The 24,078-nt window shown below is 42.3% G+C and overlaps 1 protein-coding gene across 4 annotated transcripts in view; it reads right to left on the bottom strand.

Moving 5' to 3' along the window:
• The window catches only part of LRP4 (LDL receptor related protein 4), an 83,960-nt gene extending 74,269 nt beyond the window's left edge, over positions 1-9,691 (bottom strand). For all 4 annotated transcript variants that reach the window (XM_065838472.2, XM_065838473.2, XM_071809134.1 and 1 more), the window contains exon 1: positions 9,490-9,691. In XM_065838472.2, the coding sequence (XP_065694544.1) occupies positions 9,490-9,574 (85 nt within the window). In that variant the 5' untranslated portion in view covers positions 9,575-9,691. The remainder of the gene's footprint in view (positions 1-9,489) is intronic.
• Between the last annotated feature and the right edge of the window lie 14,387 nt (positions 9,692-24,078).

Here is a 24,078-nt window from a genome sequence, read left to right as displayed (position 1 = left end):
ATCCTACAACTGATGGATTGTACATAACTTTAATTTGCCCTGTATGTCCTATTGGTTTTAAACGGTAACTGTGTTAGATTTGGCCTTGTGTGCCTGATTAAGCTAAACAGGGAGGTTTGACAAGTACTTAAAGTAGACAAGTGCCTGCCACCCACTCTTCCCTGCCAGTCTGTTCCAAAGCATCTGCAGCACAAAAATTGCTTATGGGTCATTTCTCAGAAAGTAATCATCTGAGCTTCTGTTCTTCCTCCAGCATAATTATTACCGTCATCAAGAGTTTGCTTCCTCAGCACAACCAACCTACAAAAGGTTACTAAAGAGTATCATCAGAAACATCACTTTTTGGTTATTTAGACACTCCTTCCCAGCTTCAGTGTTTTCTCCCAGACTTCTGAAGATTTGTGGGGAAAGAACTAACCATAACAAGCAAGAAAGGAAGCATGAAAAAGACATTTTTAAGGGACAGTTGACTGGAAAACTTAACAAATTAGCTTATATTGCTCTAGTCTTGAATTAGCACTAAGAGCAGCAGAAGACTGCAACTCCTCATCTTCCAGTTCATAGCTGGCAGGTCACACACAAGAGAACCCTCAGAGAAACAATGGGCTTCTCTTGTGAGTGGATGAGCCACTTCAAGGCAAATCAGTTTACAGAGGAAGGTTTCAGAAGGCAAGGATCAACAAGGTTGTTCTTTCCTGCTCAAGTACTGGTAGCGTAGAAATTACTCCACGTAACTCGTAAAGATGCAAAGATCACAGATCTGCCCTTGCAGGGGAGTTGAGGCACAGACAGGAGATCTGCCTGCTCCACAGATAAAAGAACCCTGGGTCTGGAAGAAAAAAAAAAACACAAAACAAACAAACCAACCACAAACAAACACCACCACCCAAAAGGCCTAAAGGCCTTCTGTTGTTTAAGGTAATGCTGATTGCAGGTCTGAATTCTTCCCTACACTCAAAAACGCAGTGAACAAAGGCCTAGGGATGGTGTTGATTCATGAGCAGTGACAGCTCATACTGGCACAACACATGAGGTTACCACCCTTGTGGTACAGACATCTTAACTGCTCAGGAAATCAGTTCTTCATGAGTCAACACCCTCTTGCGGTGGTTGGTTGGTCACTGGCACAGGAAAGAAGTCAGACCCAAGGGTAGCCTTCGCTAGGGCCCAGCAAAGATAGAAAAGGGCCATAACCGCACCAACCAGCCCAGTTCAGTCCTTCCCTGTTTCCAAGTCAATGCCCAAGAAAAATCCCTTCATCACTTGAACTCTGCATGGATACAGCTCTCATTCAACCTGTTCTTCCCTTGTATTAAAGTTAGGTCTGTTTGCAGAGCAATGACTAGTGCCCTTGTCAGAAGACTAGTCTCCCACCTACTCCCATATAATGCTTTCTAAGATTTAGACACTGAGTACTTCTATTTGAGATCCATGACAAAAATGCACATAGTCCACTAGCATTCCTGTCTGCCAATTACTATACTCTTCTGCTTCTTGGCTATTAAAACTTCCCAGAATGGCAGCCTCAAATCCATCCTCCTTCCCCATGCCACAAACTTGCCATTTTTTTTTCTGACAGCCAGATCCATTATATTTTTCCTCATGCTAACAGGTACTATGCTGATCAAGGCCCTTTTCAAAAGGCAGCACAAATCAGGGGCATGTCCTGCAGCCATAAGAAACTGTATTCAAGGTTTTCAAGAGCAACAGGTTTCAAAAATCATGGTGAGAGGAACGCAACCTCAAAATCCTCTTTTCCTAAATTTGTCAAGCCTGAAGAAGATGCAAGCTCTGAATCTCCAAGAAAGGACAGCAGTAAAGCTGGTTTCCTTTTAAAAAAATGCAATTTTAATTCAGAGAATTATCCCACCTCCTGGCTCATCCTCAGGAGCTTGGAACAGAAGCAGGAAATTACAGTCCTTAGACTTCTTTTTTTTCTTGCCCTCAGAGTTGCAAAGAAAAGATTTTACTATTCAGCAGCTATGGAAATTCAGAACTAAAATTGGGTGGGAGTACAAAGAAAAAAATGAAGGTGTGTCTTTATTTTATTCTAACCCTAGATCCCACAAGACACGGTTCTGCTGCAGCGAATGGCTGCAACTTAGGCAAGAACATCTCCCAGGCACTACCAGTTGTCACCAAGTTAAATGAACTGACAGAGCTGGAGATTCAGGCTAAAGGAGCAGAGTGCATATTTCTCTCTAGCCCTCCTGCATAGTCACACAATGCTTCTTATGTGCCTTTCAGAGAAGGACGCTGAGAATATCACGTTTATGTTTTAACTGTTCTCACTAGTGACTCACTCCTTCACACAGCAGTTCTTAATGGAGATGAGGACAAGAAGAAGTCTCCTTTTCCAGGAAAGGTGTTATTTTCTGTCACCAGCCTTGTTGTTTCTGTACCCAGACTCCTTTCCAAACCCAGAGTAATTTCCTATTCTCACTTCATGCCTTTTTCCAGGCAATCGTCTCCAACCTCCTAGCTTCTCTCTTCAACTCTGCCCTCCCATTCCATACACTTTTCCAGACAGGACTGTCCTCCAAAATATCTTCCTAGACATCCCACTCAAAAATCCTTCCGGCTGTGTGTGTTCCCAAGCCTGACAGGTCCCACATTCCACCACTGCAGATAGCTCCATCACCACACTATCTCATGGGCTCACCATCTCAGCACTATGCCAATATCACTCTCTCTTCCCATCTCTGCTTCCATTGCTAACCTCTGATATTTCATAAAATCACCCAACTAGATCAGGAACTCTGCTGTTGAGGATCCCTAACAAGTTCTCACATCCTCCTTTAAAGTATTACTAAAGTAAGCCTTTCCTTGCCTCAGCAGTTAAATTCTGCTCAATCCTCATCTTCACTTTCAAAACTTCCATCTTTTCTACTACCTAATGAACAACTCTTTCTGCCATCAGCTCCCATATAATTACTCCACTTGGATCTTCTTAGATGGCTCTTCTGTTCCTTTGCCAGCTTGAGTCCTTGGCTCTCATTTCCAAAATGCCGATCTTTGCTACTGTTAACATCTGTACTCCTACATCCCCTTCCCACCTCCTCATGGTTTACACTACTCTCGCATCTGCTTCCTCATCCTTATTTCTGCAGTTACCAGCTTTCAGTAGCCTTTGAGGTCAACTCCTACCCAAAAATCCCTCTCTATCTTTGTTCTAAGAAATGACTGGAGTGAAAAACTTTCAAAAGCTTTTCCCATTGAACTAAGGCTAAAGGAAATTTAATTAGAAAGCTATGCTATTTTTAATATTGGACTTTATCTATCTCATTAGAATTATCACATCCCTGATCCTTATCAGATGTCAGATATCTAATTTAGACTGTAAACCCTTTGGGGCAAACATAGCCTCTTCCTCCATGTTATACAGCACCACAGCACTTAGACTGATCCTTAAGGTAAGAAAACTACCTCAGAAATTCAAAGAACTTGATTTTGCCAAGAGCAGCACCACTCCATACACTGAGACTTGGGGATGACCAGAGAGTTAAAAGTACTCACTCTTTGAAACCTCAAAAGGCAAGAACAGGGTTCTCCCCCAAGAGAAATAATGTCTGACCATGTCTAAGATCAGAGGAGCTAGGTACAAACTGCACTGAAAAAGTTTCTCCATGGTATCTCTAGCCTCTTCCTGCCTCAAGTCTCCAAAGCCATCACTTATCCCCTTCAAAACAGCAGGAGAGTCACTTCTTTTTTCCTTCCCTCTCCAGAAAGAACACAGCAGAAACAAACCTCGAATGATAAATTATGCACCACCTTTGTGTGGCTGCCTCCTGGCCAGACGGGAAATTTTTCTCCCAAAGCCTTTTGTTTCCAGCTTTGATCCCAGTGTTGGATCTGCTCTGTTCAGCACTGCCTCAGCATGGAGGTGAAGGGAGAGCTGACACAGGCCAAGTTCGGGCTTACTGCAAGTCACAGTCAGATCTTCCATTAGCCTTCTCCCCTCCCCCTTCCCAACTGGAACTCTCCTTGAGTTTGAAAAGATCCTATTAAACATTTTCCAGAGGGCCTTACAGAGGATACATTATTTTGATGGATGCTGGGACTAAAGGAGGAGGATTTCTAAGTACAGCAAAATAATGGAGTTTGTTCTAATGGGTTTAAGAGATGCCCGGGGGCACCGAGTAAGTTCCTTCTGTGCAAATCAAAAACACAGAAGACCAGAAAATGGAGTCGAACAAGTAAACGCCAGGAAGTAGGGAAATCGGGCTCTATTTAACTGCTGCTCTTGGTTACAGCCAACTTCAGGCTGCTTGGAAAACCAGCACACACACACATCACTGGCACAAACTTAACAGGAGAAAACAAAGAGACAACAGGGGTCAAACTGGGGGTGGCAAGTAGGAGAAGGACGCAAGGCTGGGTCCCCACCCCCTACCAGAGAGTCGGATCAATTATCCTTGAATACTAACAAGATTTCTGATTAAAGAACTGCTGCTATGCAATAGAAACAGAAAGCTCCAGCAGCCGGGAGGGGCTGTCAGGCAGCAACAAAGAGACACAGAAGCCTCTGCCCTGCCGGGGCACAGGGAGGAAGTCACCACGCTGGTAGCCAGCTGAGGGGTCTCCCCTGCCTAGAGTCACCATGACCTCTCACTGCTGGTAAATTTGACTGCAGGAGTAAAACTTCACCTTGATGCTACAGAATATGAGGTCTGTTTTCAGGTAGACACATTCCCTGTTGGAAGCTTTGCTGGACAACATTTCTTCAAACAACCTCATCCCTACAGTACAGGGAGGTTAAATTTTTTCTTATCCTAACCCACTCAGGGGAAATACCTGGTTCTTCTGAGTACTCCAGCATCAGAAAGTTGCTATTAGCATACAACAGCTTGAGAAACAAGAGCATACGCCATCTTCTGTCATACACTTTTTGACAGAACTACAATTTGCAGTCCAAACGTTTAATATACATCTACAATACAGTCCGTTAATGGTTTATGACTTGATGACTGATGGCTCAATACAGAAAAAGCTACTGACCTAAGAACCTCATGAAAAACAGAAGCTTCTGTTATTACCTTTCACAGCCCAAAGCTGTGCTAACATTAAGCATCCTGCTATATCCTGTATCTCATTCTATCAGAATCAGGAACCCAACTGTTCAATCTCATTTTTTCTTTTTCTTCTATTTTAAAAAACAAACACAATTCCTTGATATGAGGATTTTCAATTACCCACAATTTAGCAAGGCAAAAGTCCACAAACATCAGCTCCATTTGATGTAAATAAAGTCTTAAGCTCTTGCATAGCAAGTCTCCTTTCATCTAGGCTCATAAGCAGCCAAGGAGTTCTGTCCCTCACAGAAATACTGACTGCAGCTCAAGAGTCTCTCAGCCTAAACACACAGGCTGAAATACTTCAGCATTTAATAAGCAGTTCTGCATAACAGTGGCCTGGAAAGCTGAAAAACCTGAACATGAACTCACCCACAACAGGATAGCAGCCAAATACTCCCAAGGTAACAGTCCCAGAGCGACCAGATATACAGGATGAATAAACCACAAGCCTACGGAATCACAAGCTCCTGTATCCTTAGAGTTAGTATCTTTAGTACAAAGAAATGGAAATCTATAGAGAAGACAATATACACAGATTAAAGAAGCATTATAATGCCCAGTCTTCACACAGTATAGACAACAAAATCCCATAAAAGAGGAATGCCTAACGTAACAGCCATGGCAAAGGACCACAGGCACTACAGACGCAAAAAGCAAGACCCTAACTATCAGGCGCATTAGATTATGGATGACAATTACAATTAGTGTTCTCTGCCATGATTAGTGTGAAACGCAGCCACAAAATACAGTATGCCAATTAATGGAGTGGGTTTGCTGCATGCCAGAGCTCCAGCTCTGGATGTTGTATCAGGTAAAACCAGACATCTTAAAAGATGGTCAGTTTGAGTGTGTGTGCATGTGCATATATATCACCTCACTATATAAAACCCCTTCAGATAACATCACAAATAGCTAAGATGGTAATAACAGAGGACTAGAAAAGTGTCCACTTTTCTTACACATTTCTTTTAAAAAACTTTACTTTCCAATTCACTTTGTCCAATGGAGAGTCTGTAAAATTTCTGCAGTTTTATAAAACTTTTGATCATCAACAAGAGAAATAGAAGTATCATTAAAAAGTGAAATATCCACAATGGTCACAAGCAGCAGAGGAATTCAACGAAGGTGTAGGATGTGCACTTACTTTTTAAACCTATTTTTAAAACCTTGACTGGTTTTCAAGATAGCATCTCTTTATCAGCTTTTATGAGTGTTATGAAGTATATATTCTATTGTGTTCAATGGTAAGTTGCATTCTAGGGCAAATGGAGTTGGCCTTGGGCAAGACAATTTCTACTTCACTTCCCACATTTACAAAACAAGGATAATATTTGCCTATTTCACAAGAGCACAAGAAGATTCAAAAGGACTATCAGACTACAGATCATTCTCACAGAATGAATGTTTTAATTATTTTTTAATGTTAATTTCACCAGTCTGGAGAACTACAGGTTTTTAGGAGTAAAAACAAGATACAGATCACTTTGATTTCTTTTTCTAGTTAACATACAGCAAGTACTGCCTTCTAGTTTGAAATAGAAACAATTTGATAATGTTTATGTCCAACCACATTTTCTTTTGTAACCTCAATGAACCGAATGTAGAGAAACAGCTCCAAGTTTTCTGAAATCCCATTTTCTGGCCCACATAAACAGAACATCCCTCTTCAAGGTTCACAAAACACTCTGGAAATGCAAGCACTTTACATAACGAAGCACCTATTAATTCAATTGCCGCATCATACACCCACACTCCCAGGATACAAGAAGGGATTCTCTATTGCAGAAACCAGTGCTAAAGCACACAAAAGCTTATCTACACTAAATAAAAAGAGTAATGTTAACTTCATACTGGAAGATTTATGCTTTTCGACTAATGCTACCACGTTTTAGTAGACACAGAATTGTTTTTTTTTTTTTAAATAAATAAATAAATCACAAGCACTTGTCAGCTCCTGCTGCATCTCTCAATTTTAGAAAATCAGGGGCGTTACTCAGTGCTGTCACCACTTTGACAAAAAGAAACAGTCAAGATAATTCAAGGTGATCACGAGATCTGTGAATATCATCTATCATCCAAACTGATCAACAGTAAACCCTGGCACACTCAGCAAGCAGAACGTTACCAGCTCCAAGCTGACAAGAGGAAAATGGGCATCTTGCACTTGACTGAGAGCTGTAGAACAAATAGCAACGCCAAGCCCACTTGAGAAGACCCACTGCAAACTCTACATCTGTACAGGTATCACATTCAGGTTTGTGACTCTAAAATGTAGTCAAGATGTTTGAGGAGTGAAGCTCTGATATTAGCTATGCATTTTTCTGCCAGAGCACCAGGAGTCAAAACAGCAAACACATTACCCAGACAGGTTCTATGACATTCTGTATTTATACTGACACAGACCACCATAATATCAGACCCTTCTTCATCACCACGCAGCAGCAGTGCACACCATTAGCTTTAAATGCTATATACCTGTTTTTTCCTCCAACACAAGACTTCAAGATACCTGCAGACCCCTTGTTTTAAGTGCTATTACCCACCAAAGGAGGGTCAAAAGTCAATCTTGTGAACTTGTTTGCTCTACCTGCTCCTGTACTGAGGTACAGTGGCAAATGACTAAGAGTTTCTAACAATTTACCTGTTTGGCATTGTGAGTTCTGTGGTTGTGGAGGTTTTATGACAGTTGAGCTGTACACCACCCCCAAAGGTACTTCTAAGGGACAACAATTAAAAATTTCTAGCTAAGAGGAAGAATACCAACTCATTACAAACTTTGGCATCACCTCTGCCACATCCATCCTGATACCTCCTTGTATCTTCCCTTGCTTCAAATAAGAAAAACACTGCTCAGGAATTGTGTTCTTATGGCAAAGTGTATCTCCCCATGAAGGAAAGAGAGGATGCTCACTTCTGGAAGCAGTTGGCACTTCCAATCATGAACTCACTTTTAATTTGACAAAAGGATACAGGAAAGCGCACTGATGGGAGAACTACTTGAAAGAGAAACAAACTGCCATAAAAAGTGTCCTGGAGACATCAAGGCACAACCGAGTAAACCTGCACTTTACAATCAGACATCCCCCACATGGCTGTTAACAGCCCAGACACATTAACTAGGAGCACCTGGGTAACAGCAAAAATAAAACACATCTAGATCTGCACCTACACTAAGATCTCTGCTTTAGATCCTTCCCACTCCTAGACTGCAGCTAAGTATCCATGTGGCACTTGGTAACTTAAGAGTACTTCTGGTTTCTAAAAAGCAGATTTTCTGATACACAGAACTGCAGCCCTCTACTCAGCCTTTCCAGGCTGGTTTAGCACCTTCCTCAAAGCTGCCTGCAATTAGGTTTCTTGTTAGAAGAGAAATAATATTACTTGAAACCCAAACCCCATGTGATTGTGCCCCAGAGGCAATACTTGTAGAATGATGGAGGTCAGCAGCACTACTGCAAATGCTTCCTGTAATTTCAGAGTAGCATAGAAGAAAACGGATGGGTGAAATTATACAGCAGCTGCCAAAGGAGTGAAGGGAGAAAAACGAGGTACGTATCTCCTCTCCGCTCCCCTCCCCCAAAAGCCTTCAAACTCTTCATAAACAATTCCGCGAAACGCTTAGATGTTTTCTACTCCACGGGCGCACTTGTAAAATAAAGCACTACCGCACAAGAAGAAGAAACTGCGATTCCTTTTCAGTTGATAGCGCAACCACAAAGCTAAGTTTTCACCGGCGAGACTTCATGGCACTGTTTCCCTGCTCGCTAAGACCGCAGCCAGCCCGTCCCCTCGCCACTATTTCTGGTACCGCTCCTGCCCGGACCCCCCTCTGTCAGGGCGCTGCGGGAGGACTCCCAGTCCCGCCGAGGCAAGTAGCCCGGGGCGCCGCCGCGGAGCCGGGCTGTACCTTTAAGGGGCCCGTGGCGGCGGGTGCGCGGCTGCATTCCTGCTCCGGAGCGGCGGCTGTCCCGACACGCCGGGCACGGCAGCCTCCGAGGCAACCTGCGCGCCCGCCCCGGCCCTCGCACTGCGGGAACAAAGCCCGCGCCCGCCGCCGCCAAACTTCCGCGGGGGGCAGCGGCCGCGTGGGCGGTGGGGACCCTCTGCTACCGCCCGGCCAGGGCAGCGCCGCCCGGGGATCCGCGCCCCGACCTGCCGGGGGACTCTGGCGGCTCCGGCCCGCCGAGGCACGGGGACGGCGAGAACGCCGCGTCCGGGCACGGGATGGGGCACGGACAAAGCGCGGCGGCGGGGCAGGGTAAGGCAGGGCTCCCCGCCCGGCGGGCGCGGGCAGGTAAGCGGCGCGGTGGGTCAGGGCTGTCTGCCCGGGAAAGGCTCCCCGCCGCCGAGCCCTGGGACGGCGGCCGGGCCCCCCGCGCCGCGCGGGGCAGAGAGCGCCGCGGCAGCCGCTTACCTCTGGCGCGGAGCAGCGCTCCCAGCAGCAGCAGCAGGAGCTGCGGAGGCGCGGGCAAGAGGCAGCCCCCGCCACGCCGCCTCATGGTAGCAGCGCCCCGGGCCGCCCGCCGCGACGTCTCGGGCTCCCCTTGAGAGCAGCACCCCAGCTTGGCCGCCGCTCACTCCGTCGGCAACCGCGGCAGCACCGGGGCTGGGGGCTCGCTCCCCGCTCCGCCCGGCCCGAGCCCAGGCCCGGCCCCGAAGGAGGAGCCCCGCCGGGGCAGCCCCCGCCCCGCTCCCCCCGAGTGCCGAGGCACTTCGCAAACTTTCGCGCGGCAGAGGCGGTCCTGGGGCCACGGCTCCGCAGTGAGACACCCCCCCCGCTCCCCACCCCCCCGCCGTTCATCATCCCCTGGGGCCCCCGCCCGGCACAGCGGCGAGAGCCCAGGGCTTACCCCGCGCCCCCGGCCCCCCTCCGCCTTCACGGCGGGTGAGGCTCCCTCGCTGCGGGCGGGCAAGCCCTTCCTAAAGCGGCCCCGGTGCTCGGGGCTCTCCCTGTCAATGCCGGCCCTCACTGTCCCGGCTCCCGCAGCGCCGCCGAGGAGCATCGCCCCGGGATCTCGGCTGCTCGCCCCAGCGCTGCCCGGTACCCTCCGCGGGCTGAGCGGTTCTCCCGTGCGTTGCCACCGCTTCCCGGCTTGTGGTGGCCGTCGGTACCCAAGACAAGTGGGTTTAGCACAAGCCTTTCTCCCTCTTCCAACACCGTTTGCCAAACGCCCTTCAGAAACTGAAAGCCTCTAAGCACCTCGTTTCCGAGCCCTTTGCCCAGCGTACCTGTTGGTATCTAAAGGAAACGTCTCGTTTTTCCCTCCGTTCATTAAAAGTTTTCTGCTATTTGGGGTTTTCCTTACAGACGCGACATCCGGAGACAGCCGATTATGTGTGAATCTTGGATATCCTAAAAGAAAAGTTAGGATCGTTGCCTGTAGGAGTAGAAATTAACACTTGGACAATTGTCTTATGTGCCTTCTGGTCTCTGTGCTGCATTTAAAAGCAGACAGGCTTTCGCTGGACACCCTCGTTAAAGCCAGTTTTATCATCCTCTGTGGCATTATTTGACATTTTAACACACAGGGTTGGCAACGCAAGAAACTGTTGTTAAATAGTTAATCTCAGTTGATTTCAAAGTATTAACTTGAATGGAAAGCTGATTCAGATAGTCCATACCCCGGACCACAGGGGGAAGATAGGAATTCTGAAAAATTGACACCAAAGAGCTGGTGATAGGAATCGTCTTATTTAAAGCCTTCGCAGAGACTAATCCAGAGGAAGCTGCAATTAATCTCTCCTTTAAAGAATCACCAGAGCAAATGAAAAGAACAGCATGTGATCGAGACAATTTTGCCGGTCCTATTAAATAAGTGTAAAATAGTGAAGACAAGGGATATTACTAAAAACATCGACATAAAATTAAAGCAGGAAGTGAATATTGACAAATTGAGCTCAATGTAAAGAAAAAAAAATCCAACACAGAGCTTCACTGAGGAGGAGAACTCCCACGAGCAAGAAGACCATAAGAAAGTGTAATCTGCAAATCATGCATAAATTTACAATATATGGCCCCCAAAATTTAAAAGATACAGACTTTTTGCTTTATATGCAGAATCGCTGCTTCAAGGTCAGAATAGATCCACTTTACATAGCATGAGTCCAATGGCACGTAGACTACTGCATTGAATTCTTCACATTTGATAGGCAAAGTGTACAGAGTGGCAGAGGAGTAACAACAAATACAGGTAGCCAAGAGGGACTGCTTGAGGTGGAGAGATTAAAATACCTCTCCATGCTAACACTGACTTCGAAGCAGTGACAGAATGAGGCATGGAAAGAATACGCAATTATTCTAAAGGAATAAACTCCAAGATACCAGAGTAGAAGATGATTGAAGTGGAAGAGTTGGGAACAGCAGGTTGAAGAAGGGAGAGAAAATGTTAACAGCACTGACTGGGTGCTGGCTGATGGGCTAAGGATGCAAAACCCTCACTGCATCCCCCTAAAATACAGGGCAATATAACCAAAATTCATTACATTTATATTCTCTACTGAGGCTAGATTCTCAGGCAGTATAAATCAGAGGAGCCCCGCTGACTTCAGGCTCACAGAAGCATGTGAAAAGTTTAGATGCCGAAGTACTCAACTTGATGAAATACAGACACAGGGCCCAGAACTTTCTGGTAATTATACACTTAGGTCATGGAACAGTCTTCCAGCAGTTGAGATGAGTATTTTCCTGTGTTTGAAACAAAAGCCTCTTGAAAAATACTATCCTAAACACAAATAAATTCACTCGATAGCTCTTCAGTTCTTCTCTCCCCAGGGAACAAATGTTTTTACCCACTTACATTTGTTAAAGTGTGTTTACTAGTTCTCTGCATCTTGCACTATATTCTGGCAAATCCCTTTCCTCTCCAAGCTCAACTTCTCTAAATTTTATCTCTGTCTTATAATTTTGAAATCCCCTGCTGAAATGTTAGAGGAGCACATAGTATTGTCTTTCACAACAATCTCCTAATTAGGTTGCAGTTGAGGAGATGGAAGTTTCAATTATAAACATCTCAGTTACCTACCTGTTGATACAATACTATTAATATAGTCCTGATTCCATGTAGGATCTTTGGGGAATAACTGTAAAGTAGATTTATGCAGTGTAAAATAGATATTTTTGTTGAAAGAAAACTAGAAGGGTTGCTAAATAATGCTGGCAAAATTGAACCATATGCTTAGGACTTGCCTCTTTCAGACCAAATAACTTTTAAAAAGACTACATAAATATTAGAATGCGCTTCAACCCATGCAGAAGATAGGTACTTGCTTTTACGCACAGCTATGAGGAAAGAACATTATTAAGTAACTTGTAGTAATTTATAGATCACTGATAAGTGATATATAACACAAGTATTGTAAGAAAGATGAGAAAGAAGTAATTAAAATATAATTAACAATTCATTTCTATGACAACATGCTTCATAAAAAACCACACCAGGCATTATAAAGGGAGCAGGGAGAAGATTATTATCATAATTACCATTTCAGGACATAATTCTCCCAGTTCCGCCTCGAACAGACACATTGAAGAAATAAACTAATTCCATGAGAGAAAATAACTACTATGAAATAATACTAAAAGCTAGCATCACTTTCAGAGTGATTTCAAATAGTAACCCTGTGTCAGAAAAAACAACCAAGGACATAATATCATTGGAAAAATAAGAAAGGAACCAGAAGAAGGTAGGATTACTAGCCAAAATACTCTTCAACTATTTTAAAACCACTAAGACCTTAAGAAGAGGTTAAAAAAAAAAAAAAAAGGATGGGCAGATTTTGTCTTACTTGTCAAGGTATTTTTAATGTATTCAAATGGGAAGATACTTCTCCACACCTCAAGTGTCCTAGAAGAGAATGACAGATCAGATAGCTTAATTGCTATGTCCAGAAAACTTTGGAGCAATTGTGCTTCAAATATTTGAGATGGAATGAATTAATTTAATAGAATGAAAAAAAGAGCACATAGAAAATGGCAAAATGTGTTTGTGCTAAAACAGGTTCCCTTTTTTTAATGTAACATTAAGCTCACTGGGTAAAAATAATGCAATGGACATGACACATCTTGTATGGCTTTTGGCACTGTCTCACAGGGCACTTCCATAGAATGACATTTTAAATACAACTAGTGGAAGGTGTGGAGGAATTTGATAGGAGAAAACCACAGTGTTCATTAGTAGTTATTCATCAAAATGCAAAAGCATCTCAGAAAGACACATTTCAAGGTCTGTCCTAAGCTCGCTTTTTTTAGTGTGGTCACTGACAACTTAGACAATGCAGTATTTATGCTTGTAAAATCTGTGCTAAAAACCACGTGATACCCTCAAAATAATGGCAGGGAGTGCAAACACTAGGAAGGATGAGATCAGACACCCCAAATGCTATAAATGCTATTGACAAATTGGACAGGTCGTCCAAAACCCAACAAGTCAAAAAACAATAATGGAAAATGTAAAATATTATTTTTAGGAAACAGACATCAATAAACAATGTGAATGCACAACTAGACAGAAATACAGCAAAAACAGATCTTAGGGTTGTAGGGATAACGGGCAATATAAATCACCAGTGTAGTGCCACTGCCGAAAAATGCATTTCATTCTGGAATGTGAACAGGTGTGTCACATCCAAGACAATTGATTTGATTTATTAACTTTGTGTGGTACCAAAGCCCTGAGTGGTACACAGTGCTTGGTCCTGGCTGAACACCTTAGAAATACAAACACGGCTGAAGAGAAAAAAGAAAATAACAACAAGAACAAGAAGTTTAGAAAACAAACCCTCTGAGAAAAAGCTGAAGGATTTAGATTTGCCTAGTCAAGAAAATAAAAGCTTCAAGAGAGATGCAGCTTTCCAATACATACAAGCTCATTAGGGAGATGTTGATCAGCTTTTCTCTATGGCTCCAGTAGAAAGACATGAAAAACACAACTCGATTTGTGACAAGAAATGCTTAAAAGATTTTGCTGATCATCACTCCAACTAAGGATTTTTGAACACTGGAACAGACTGTCTAGGGGGCTGTGCAGTCTCCTCCACTGGAATTTTTTAAGAACAAAGTTTGATAAGCATGCTGGTACTAGCCTTGATATATTTAGTCTTGATGCAGTGTAGGCTGTACTGGGTGATCTTTTGGGACCCCTTCCAAACCTAAATTCCACAATGGATACAATTTAGAAAATTATAACTGGAAAGATCATTACAGTCTCTGTACCCTGGCTGATCAAATTTTCTGTATTACTAGTGAGCTTCACTAACTAAACAGAAATGCCAGGAAAAGAGCAAGTTGTTCCCAACAGAGCTCTAGGTTCAAGATAAAATCATGGGTTTTGTGCTACTAGACTATGAGATTTTCCAATGCCCCTTTTAATTTATATCATTATTCTACCATTCCATTATCCACACCAGTTCCCTCTTCAGTATCACCAGTGAACCAAAGAGGTGTTAGTTGGAATGCCAGGTAAGTTAAAAGATTTTACCCATAAACAGGAAGATGCAGTTATACAGTTGGGCTTCGGAATTTGCTGTTGGACATGTAAAGAAACAGTTTAATTTTCTAAAGAGCTGAGGGACCTACAGCTGCCGCAGCTGGTGACCTAGTTTGTAAATTATGGTGACTCTGTTAAATACATTAAATGAAATTTTAGCATTGATTTATATTTTATGCTGTTGCTTTTTCCCTTGTTGCCATCCCTGAAGTTTTCTAAATTTTGTCAGTATTGTTCTTTACAATGTTTCTCAAGTTACTGCCCATATACTGTTATGAAAACATTAATCCATGTGCCATCTTCTGCAGTGTTATCACAATTGTTTTCTTTTTCAATAAAATAATATTCAGGTTAACAAGTCAGAGCCTATGTGTTACTTCATTTTCTTCACCTTTCATTTATCTGCTGCCTTCTAAGCATTCCAATTGCACATTTATTTTGGGAAACTCTGTGACCATCACCATTAATTCTACTTTGCATTGCAGAACCTCAAAACTAAAGATTACATTAAATGGCTACACTCAGAAGCTGAGATATGACAAATTTTGCAAAAGCACCTTTGTAATTTAATGACCAAAGTTGTTAAGGCAGTTTTCTATTCCCTAACAAGGTGGAGATTCATCTGAACCCCTTCCTTTTTGTGTGTGTGTGTCTGAAAGGTGGGACTGAAGCCAACCTGCCAGGCCGTTCAACCTTCCGCTCTAGGAAAAAAACAAACAAACAAACACAACAAAAACCCCCAATGCTAAGTAAACTGACCCTCAAACTGGAGGGATGGAGGGGGTGGGAGAGAGGAGAACAAACAAACAAACACACACACAAATCTTTCTTCATCTTTTCTTTGAGATGGTAGTTCTTCCTGTGTGTCTTGCAAGCTGGTTCTTCTCCTTCGTTTGCACATTCCCTTACATCCTCCATGTAAAAATAATGCAGATGCACCCTCTTCTATTCCTGATGAGACTCCACCCATCAGTGAAATGACAACTACCCAGGCCTTGCACAATGCCTTTATTGCAAAGGTAGCCTGTGGCCTAGCCTTGGGAACAGCACAGTTTAATACCTTGACTCTGGCACAGAAAAAAAGAAGAGAAAAGAAGAAGAGCATAAAAGGAAAATGTTCTTTTAAAAGTCAGCAGTAGAAGAATTCAGTTTGAAGACTGAAGCCTAACCACCTTTATTCTCCAAATACATTCAGATGGATACACAGCAAGTTGTGGTTCCTAAATTAATTTTAACTGCATAGACAAGCATTTTCCAAAGAACTGAAGACCTCTGTCTTTCTTTCACTTCAAGCTATTAATGTAGTTTGTCATCAATAGTCTCTGTATTCAGATAAAATGTTTGTAATAGAAACCAATCACACAATCAGGAAGAAAGGTGACCTTATGTCTCGGTATCTGGAATATCTCTGATGGGCTGTTTTCCTTTCTGAGAAAAATGGAATACATTAATTAGGCCTGTAAGAGAAACAAGTAGCCATGGGAATAGATGTGGAAGACAGAAACAACTCTTTCCCTAAGCTCACAAACCTTTCTTGTTTGGAGAAGTCCCGCCACTATGGAGATGAGTGACATGTAAAAATGTAGACAGACAGATAAACAGCGCTTTCTTTCTTGAAGATGATTCAGTGCTAATGCTTTACTGGCATGATGGGTTAGGCAAGTACTGCCAGCACACACAAGATATAACCCTTGAGTCTTTCTGATAAGAGATACGGCATGTCAACCATTTGCTTTCCTATCAGGTGGCTGAATCAGAGACATCTCTTAACACCTCTCCCTCTCTCATCTTAGCTCTTGATAAATGTGAATGAGGGAACAAATTAATTGCTTCTTACCAGCACTGAGACCTGAATAAAGGCACAGGTATGAGCAAGATCCAGCATTGCACACACCCTCCACATGAGTCTGAGATCAGCCACCCACATATGCACACACATCCAACCTCCCTCCTAGCCACGTACACTCGTGTCCATGTCATTGTAATTTTAGGATTTTAGGGTACTTAAGCATATTAACATAGTATTAGCACTCTGAGAGTTCAAGGTAATGCGGGTTTGTGTATTGCATTTCTGTTTATGCTTCATTCTAGATCAGTAGAGTGGGTGAAAACTTTATTGGTGACTTCAGCAAACAGAAACCCATGCTTTTACTGCATAGTGAAAACTTTGTCACAGAAACTGCGGGTTTCTTTTTTCAAATAACTTAAAGCCCACTGAGTATGCTCAGTAAACACCAGACATGGACTCCAGTGAGAGAGTTTGAGAGGAACTCTGATAGCATCTGAACTGTAAGTGTTCAAGAAACAACTCTTATTTCACTAACACTGTAAAGTTTAACACACACACACAGAGTTAGAACCTTAATGACATTTTCTTGCTATCTAACATGTTATTATCAGTTTCAAATATGCAATGGTCAATCTATTTTGCTGTGTTTCAGAAACTAGCATGATAAATTTAACAAAGGAGAAATTTAAATAAGATTCCTCAGGTAAAACTTAATTAATATCTTAATTTGCTAGTATATTCTGGAAAATATTTCATGTTCCCTCCATTCTGTTTAGAATTATTTGCCATGATCTTCAGTTGCTGTTTCAGTCTCCCTTGATTTACCTTCTCAGTGATTTGCATTCTACCCTTTCCATCTCCCAATCTCCCATCCATTACTCCTCAACTTATCTTCCTAAGCACTTCAACCATTATATCATCTTCTGGTCTCTGTCTTCTCTTCTAGTGACTCCACAAAGATGTTACTCTTGAAAACATGTTGAATATTATATAGCAGAAAGGAAAGAACATTCATCACTTTGTCATCTTATATTACAGCATGAATGACTTGGACACCAATTTGTGCCTTCACAAGAAAACAAAACAAAACAACACACTGACTTCAGCTCTTGCACGGCTGCAGGGTTCTGCAGTGCTCTCTCATAACAGCCCTAATAAACACTCAGACTTTCGCCTGTGTACCTAACAAGCAGAACGAAGAATGGTTTTGCAATAATTTCACAATTTTTATGAATCCATGATGTCCTCTTCCTTCTTTTTTTTTTTCCTTGCTTCCATCATTTGCTTTTCCCTATAGGTATTATAAGACAAAATACTTTCACAGTATTCTGCATGTGCTAAATCTCTCTACTGCACGCAGAAAGTTATACACCTTTTCTTTAAGAGCTGGCCAGTATAGCCATCAGAGTTACTGCTTCACATCAGCCCAAGCAGCAATATCTCACTCCCACACAGATTTGCCTACTGTCTTGCACACACACAGAGCTATTTACTTATTATAATTTCCTCACACAGACACCTGGTCTAATAGATAACACACTCTTGCAGCTTAAGTTTGCAAGGAACATTTGATGAGCAGGAAGGAAGAATGAAAATTGCAGCCCTTCTTGGGTTACCCCCCCAGGATGAGCTAAGCCTTGGCTGTCAGAAATGTTTCCCATGCCAGAATTTCATAGTGATATTTATTTTTTACCAGGCATTTTAGACTTTTGTTGTTGTTGTTTGGCACGAGAGATCCTGCAAACTCTGCCAGAAATGGCTGCTTTTCTTCTCTGCATCATTAATAGGGCGGCATTCCAACAGAGAAGGGTCACTCGCTTGGTACTTAAGTACTTTTAAAGATGTTGTCCTTTCCTTCCTGATGAGATATTGGGAACAAAAACTCAAGGAGAGTCCTTCAACAACTTGCGGTAACAAAAAATAAAACAACTTTGCTTGCTAACACTTAGCTCAAAATTGACTAGAATTTGGACAGTGCATTTAATACATGCCAGGAATCTATCATACAACTTACAGCTACCCTTGATTTTAAAATGATGAGGCCACAGAACATATAATAATAATAACCCCTCTTCTCATCAGCAGATAAGCCAGAATTCAGAAGTACTCCTATGACTGAGGAGTACAAGAATGTTTCACGTTTTGTTGTTTTTTTTTTTTTTTTTCTAACAGCTTGTATTTAAAATACAGGGATCCGAACTTGATTAGACTGAAATCCTCAGATGAACATCAAGTTCATTAATATAGAGAGACATCAGAATTAGATCAGATCTCTACTTACTTTCTTTCTGTCCAAGGGGAAAAACAAAATTGCAGCAATTCAGATTAAAATGCAGCTGAACTAGTAATTAAAGATGAATTGTGATGGCATAATGTTCACAGCACATTTTCTTGTGTGCTTGTGACATCCTACCGGTTAAGTATATTCTTGACTTAAGACTCCTAGGAACAATTACAGGTGTCAAATTTAAGCCCTTTAATGGTACAAATGCTGGCTACTTAAGAGAGCTGCTGCTGTCATCATGTCCTATCACTAGCTGGAAAACATACAGTTGTTACCAGACTTCATCTTGTAGCAGATGTTAGGAGTGAGAAACTTTGTGAATCTTATTTCTCTAAAGTCCAGTGATCTTAAAGAACAATATGAGTCCAATCTGGATGTCTAGGTTTTACCTGAAGAGGTAAACTAGTATTAATACTGCATTATTAGAGAAAAATGATTGATTTACTTGTAGTGTGAAACCACTGTGCTGCATGTGAACAAGATAAACAATTAATGCAGCTTGAGAAGGCTCAGATTATGATAAGCACTAGAAGTACTGGATCTTTCTCTGTAAATGTCTCCTGAAGAATCAACAATAAGATAATACAGATTTCATCACATAATTTCATTGTGATTTTGGCTGACCTTTTCATTTAAGATAATCTCATGTTTAGTGCATTTGTTTAGAGAGTTTGGTCATAATTCATAAAACTAATTATCAAATCAGAAGTTTAATAGGAGATTTTTATGGGTTTGCAACTGGCTCAGAAATGAATCACTCAGCTTCAACGCCATTGATTTTTAAAATGTCTTGCATAATAGAATCCTAATTTCACTTAAAAGATTTCAATTTATTTACATAAATAATATCGTGTGCAGCTCTTATTTTCCAGTTTTTCAGCTCTCTCCTCAAAACTTATATCTTCTATAGTGCTCAAAATAATAGATTATCAATAGAGATTGACAGCTGTTTAATTCAGCATTTTTCTCCTCTCAGTATGATTAGTTTTTTAGGTGTCTTAAGATAAAAACATGTTGTTATCACACCTGCAATTTTATTAATTCTCGTGTACTAGGTAAAGCTCAACTGGCAGATGTGTCAGAAGACTCCCCAGAAACAAAGCACTACTAAACCCCAAAAAGTTAAGTCCTGCATGAGACAGGCTTTTAGTTAACTGTTTTAAAATAGGACAAGGTTTGGACACTCAAAGGATGAAGAAAACCACACACACAGAATCACAGAATGGTTGGGGCTGGAAAGGACCTCTGGAGTCCAACCCACCTGCAGGTTCACCCAGAGCAGATCACACAGGAATGTGTCCAGTGAAGGAGACTCCATAACCTCTCTGGGCAGCCTGTTCCTCAAAGTAAATAAGTTTCTCCTCATATTCAGATGGAACCTCCTGTGCTTCAATCTGTGCCTGTTGCCTCTCATCCTATCATTAAGCACTCCTGAAAAGAGTCTGGTCCTATCTTCTTGACACCCACCCTTGAGATATTTATAAACATTGATGAGATCCCCTCTCAGCCCTCTCTTCTCCAGGCTGAACAGGCCCAGCTCTCCCAGTCTCTCCTCAAAAGAAAGACGCTCCAGACCCTTAAACATCTTCGTAGCTCTCTGATGGACTCCCCCCAGTAACTCCTTGTCCTTCTTAAACTGGGGAGCCCAGAACTGGACACAGACTCCAGATGTGGCTTCACCGGGGCAGAGTAGACAGGGGAGAAGAACCTCCCTTGACCTGCTGGTCACACTCTTGCTAATGCACCCCAGATACCATTGGTCTTCTTGGCCACACGGACACATCGTTGACTCATGGTCAACCTGTTGTCCCCCAGGACTGCCAGGTCCTTCTCTGCAAAACAAGAAAGGCTAGAGACAGTTTCCTGGTCTTTCTGTAAAACTGGCTTACATTAATTTCATGGAAGTCAAATGGAACAGGACTGAAGCCTGCCCACAATCTAGTTCTTTGTGCATTACAGCTGTCATCCTTAAAGCAATAGCGTTTCCAACTGTCACCTGAAGAAAAAAAAAAGTTAACTTTCCTCTAATACATCTAGGCTTTATTGTAACTACTTTAGCAATTCTAAGCAAATAAAATACTTCATTCCAAGAAAAAATAATAGAAGCCAGACAAAATCACTCAGCCTGTTTAAAACAAGGCATTTCCTCTGGAATTTGTTGCTTGATATCTAGTCCTGCTTATTATTCTATATAATACTCTCTGAAAGAGGAGCCATTTCTCAGGAAAGCTTTGTCTAATAAAAGGAAAATATTTCAGCTCAATATTGATAATATCATTTAGGAAGGTGAACATAAAACCAGCAAAGAGTAAGCTAAGCAATTAACATAGTAGAGGCAGAGTATGTGGGAACGGAGGAAAACAGAAATCTGATTTAAACAAACTTGCTGAGAGACACTTATAAAAATGATGCAGAAAGGCATTTTTCAGTCCATGCATCATAACATAATAAACAACTTTTCTTTAATGAGATAATTTGAATTATAGCACTGACTATTTTCAAACTTGTCATCACATGGACTCTTATATAAGTAACTTAGCACAATTTACCTAAAGGTGTGGTTTCTGAAAGACTGCTTAAACCACACTTTGAAGTGAATTAAGCTAAATCAAATCAAGGCCACTTTAACTCTGAAAGAAGGTATGCACACAATATATCAATGTAGTCTAACCAATCCTTCTTGAAAGACTGATTTCCAAATGTCCCTGATTGACAAAACCAACAATTTTAGTTAAGAGAGGCAAGTACCACCATGAATTGCCAGGGCAATTGGCAACCCTAAAAGTGTACTCCATAGGTTTGCCCCAAAGTGAGACCTGTACTTCATAATCTACCCAAGGGTTTTGACCAAGAAAAATATATTTTTTTCACCGTCATTCTTCCACCCGGGTCCAAAAAAACATTAAGCTCTTGTTAGATTTGTCCCTCTTGGAGCAGCTATTAAGCTTGCAGATGTTTTCCAGTGATGGAGTAAAGCCTTCTTAATCTACCAAAATGCACTCACTCATCTATGGTTCTAAAATCAATATGGCAAAACAAACTTACTACCTATGGCCAGGCTGGCAGCATTTCTCCCTTTTCAGGTCATGAGTGTGAGAGAACAGGTGAGTCTTGCAGCTGATCTGTTATATCACCTAATCCTGGGTCTGGCAAGCTCAGAGAGAAATAATAGTAAACAGGGAAGACTATAAATGGCTCCAGAAACGACATCTTGTTTTTATATAGTTTTCTTTGAGTTGTTAGCAGTCAGGCGCCACTACTACTGAAACTTATCATTATTACAACCACAAACAGGCTCAATGTCCAAAAGGATTCCCTTAGCTGGGTTAAAGGAAATAACGAAGTCCAACATGCAGAGACCAAACAGTAACAAGAAAAAAAAATCCCAGAGAGAATGAAAAATAGAAATATTAGAACATAGTATTTAAAACTGGACTTTAAAGGCCTCTTGTAAATGAGTGCTCCAGATACTGATCAAGGATAAACTGTGGTTTACAGAATGGTTTAAACAACAAAAAATAAACAGTGCACAACCTGCGGAAGGCTCCTACCGGCTCAGCTGACCAGCAATATGGGAGGAGAACGCATGTATGTTTGGCTTTTGAACACCAGTGAATATACCTGGGTGATGGTAAAGGTCTGCTTGCGAAAACAGAGATCTTGATGCTAGTTTTAAAAGTACAGGAACTATGCTTTTAAACCTAATGATCACAGGGGGTCTATCAAATTTCATTTCTCCTCTCCAACAGTGGCCTAGAACCAGATACCTCACTGAAGTGCCAGAAACCCTAAAGCGTGTAGTCATGAAATAGACATTGTGTTAGGGAAAATGTTTTCCAAAACCCTACTAGTCAGATAATTGGCTTCACTGTGAAGCAGGATAATTCATATTCCTACAGATGTTGTGCTCTTTTTTTCCTTGTGTTTTTATATGTAACAATATAATCCTGTATTTTTTCATTCTGCATGAAAATATTTAGTTCCTTTCTAAATTCTGCTGAATTACTGGCCTAAAAAATACCTTGTGGCAATGTATTCTACAATCTAGGTGTATCTATTATCAAAAAGTTGCCATCTGTAAATTTATAGCCTATAACCAAATGCACGAACCTTGAAACTGAACAAATACAAGTTTTTAATGAGCTTCATTACAGCACAAATAATTTTAGAAAACACAATTTTATATGTTATGCTTATCCTCTTTAATGCAATCTTCCATTTTTTCCAATCATTCTTCACACTAGAATGTTTCATTGTCTGCTTCCTAAACTATTCTCTCTGCTCGTCATCAAAATATTATTTTCTAAGCCTTATCCTTTGGAAGACAGAACAGGCCAAAGACAGTGGAGGGGTCCAGGAAATTTTGGGGAGCATATAAGTAGGTGAGTTATAACATCCTCTTTGCCCTTTTTAACTGCAGCTGTTGTTTGAGTACAGATTCAAGTTGTGTCGCCAACAGTCACACTCAGCTCCTTCCTCTAGTGGAATAAGGGCAGGTTATATGCACACCCAAGTGTTTTATTTAATTTCTTTTCACTTGCATTTCAGCAAAAACATAGACAACTCTTCCAGTCCTTTTGTTTTGCTTGGAACTCCCAGGATTACATCCTGGGCTGGGATTTTTTTAATGATGATGCAATAAGCTGAAAAGTAATTTGGGAATATTAGCCCCGTCGGCTCTGGGAGAGGTGGAGCCCAGCAGGGCTGTTTCAAGCCACACAAAGAGCTCTGCTTGCCCTGTGTCCCCGGGACAAGTGCCATTCCCAGACAAGCTCCCAGACAAGAACAGAAAGAGGCCTGTGGCTCAGGACTTCTCTGGTAGTTGCTACTTCCACGTGAACAAAGGCCAATTACCAATGCCTCCCAGACCACCATCTGCTGAGCACAAGGTTTGCAACAAACAAGCGCTGAGGAGTGGTACGGGCAGAAGGACACAGCAATGAAGGCACCTTGGTCACCGTGGCCAGGCCCTGCTCCCTGGGACAAGGGTGCCACACAAATGCCCTTCATTAACCTACTACCATTCACCTTCAAATTAGGCTCTTTCCCTCACAGCTGTAGTCCCAGCAGCCCCTGACACGAAGCACTTCCTTGTTTCCAACCCAAATCTGACCAGAATGCCTTTACTCGTGCCATTTTGGCTCTTCAGCTTCACCAGCTCCTCAGCCTCTCAGGCATCCTGCAGCCTCGAAGCAAGTGCCCAGGGCCTCCTTCACTGCCCACTCCCCATGGCCAGGCTGCCATGTCACCCCACTCCTCCACAGACCCTACTCCGCCCGGTCGCTCACGACCTTTCCGCCTTGCCCGCAGCCCCTGACCTGCGCAGGCAGCGGGCTGGGGGGGAGAACCGCCGTAGCCGCGCTTGGGGGTGGCGGGGCGGGGGCTGAGGCCAGGAGACGTGCCTGCCCAGGCGGTTTAGGGCGCGGAACGCTGGCGGCGTGGGGC

This window comes from Patagioenas fasciata, chromosome 5 (assembly GCF_037038585.1).
Source record: "Patagioenas fasciata isolate bPatFas1 chromosome 5, bPatFas1.hap1, whole genome shotgun sequence".
Taxonomy (NCBI): Eukaryota; Metazoa; Chordata; class Aves; order Columbiformes; family Columbidae; genus Patagioenas; species Patagioenas fasciata.
This window is presented reverse-complemented; position numbering and strand designations above follow the sequence as displayed.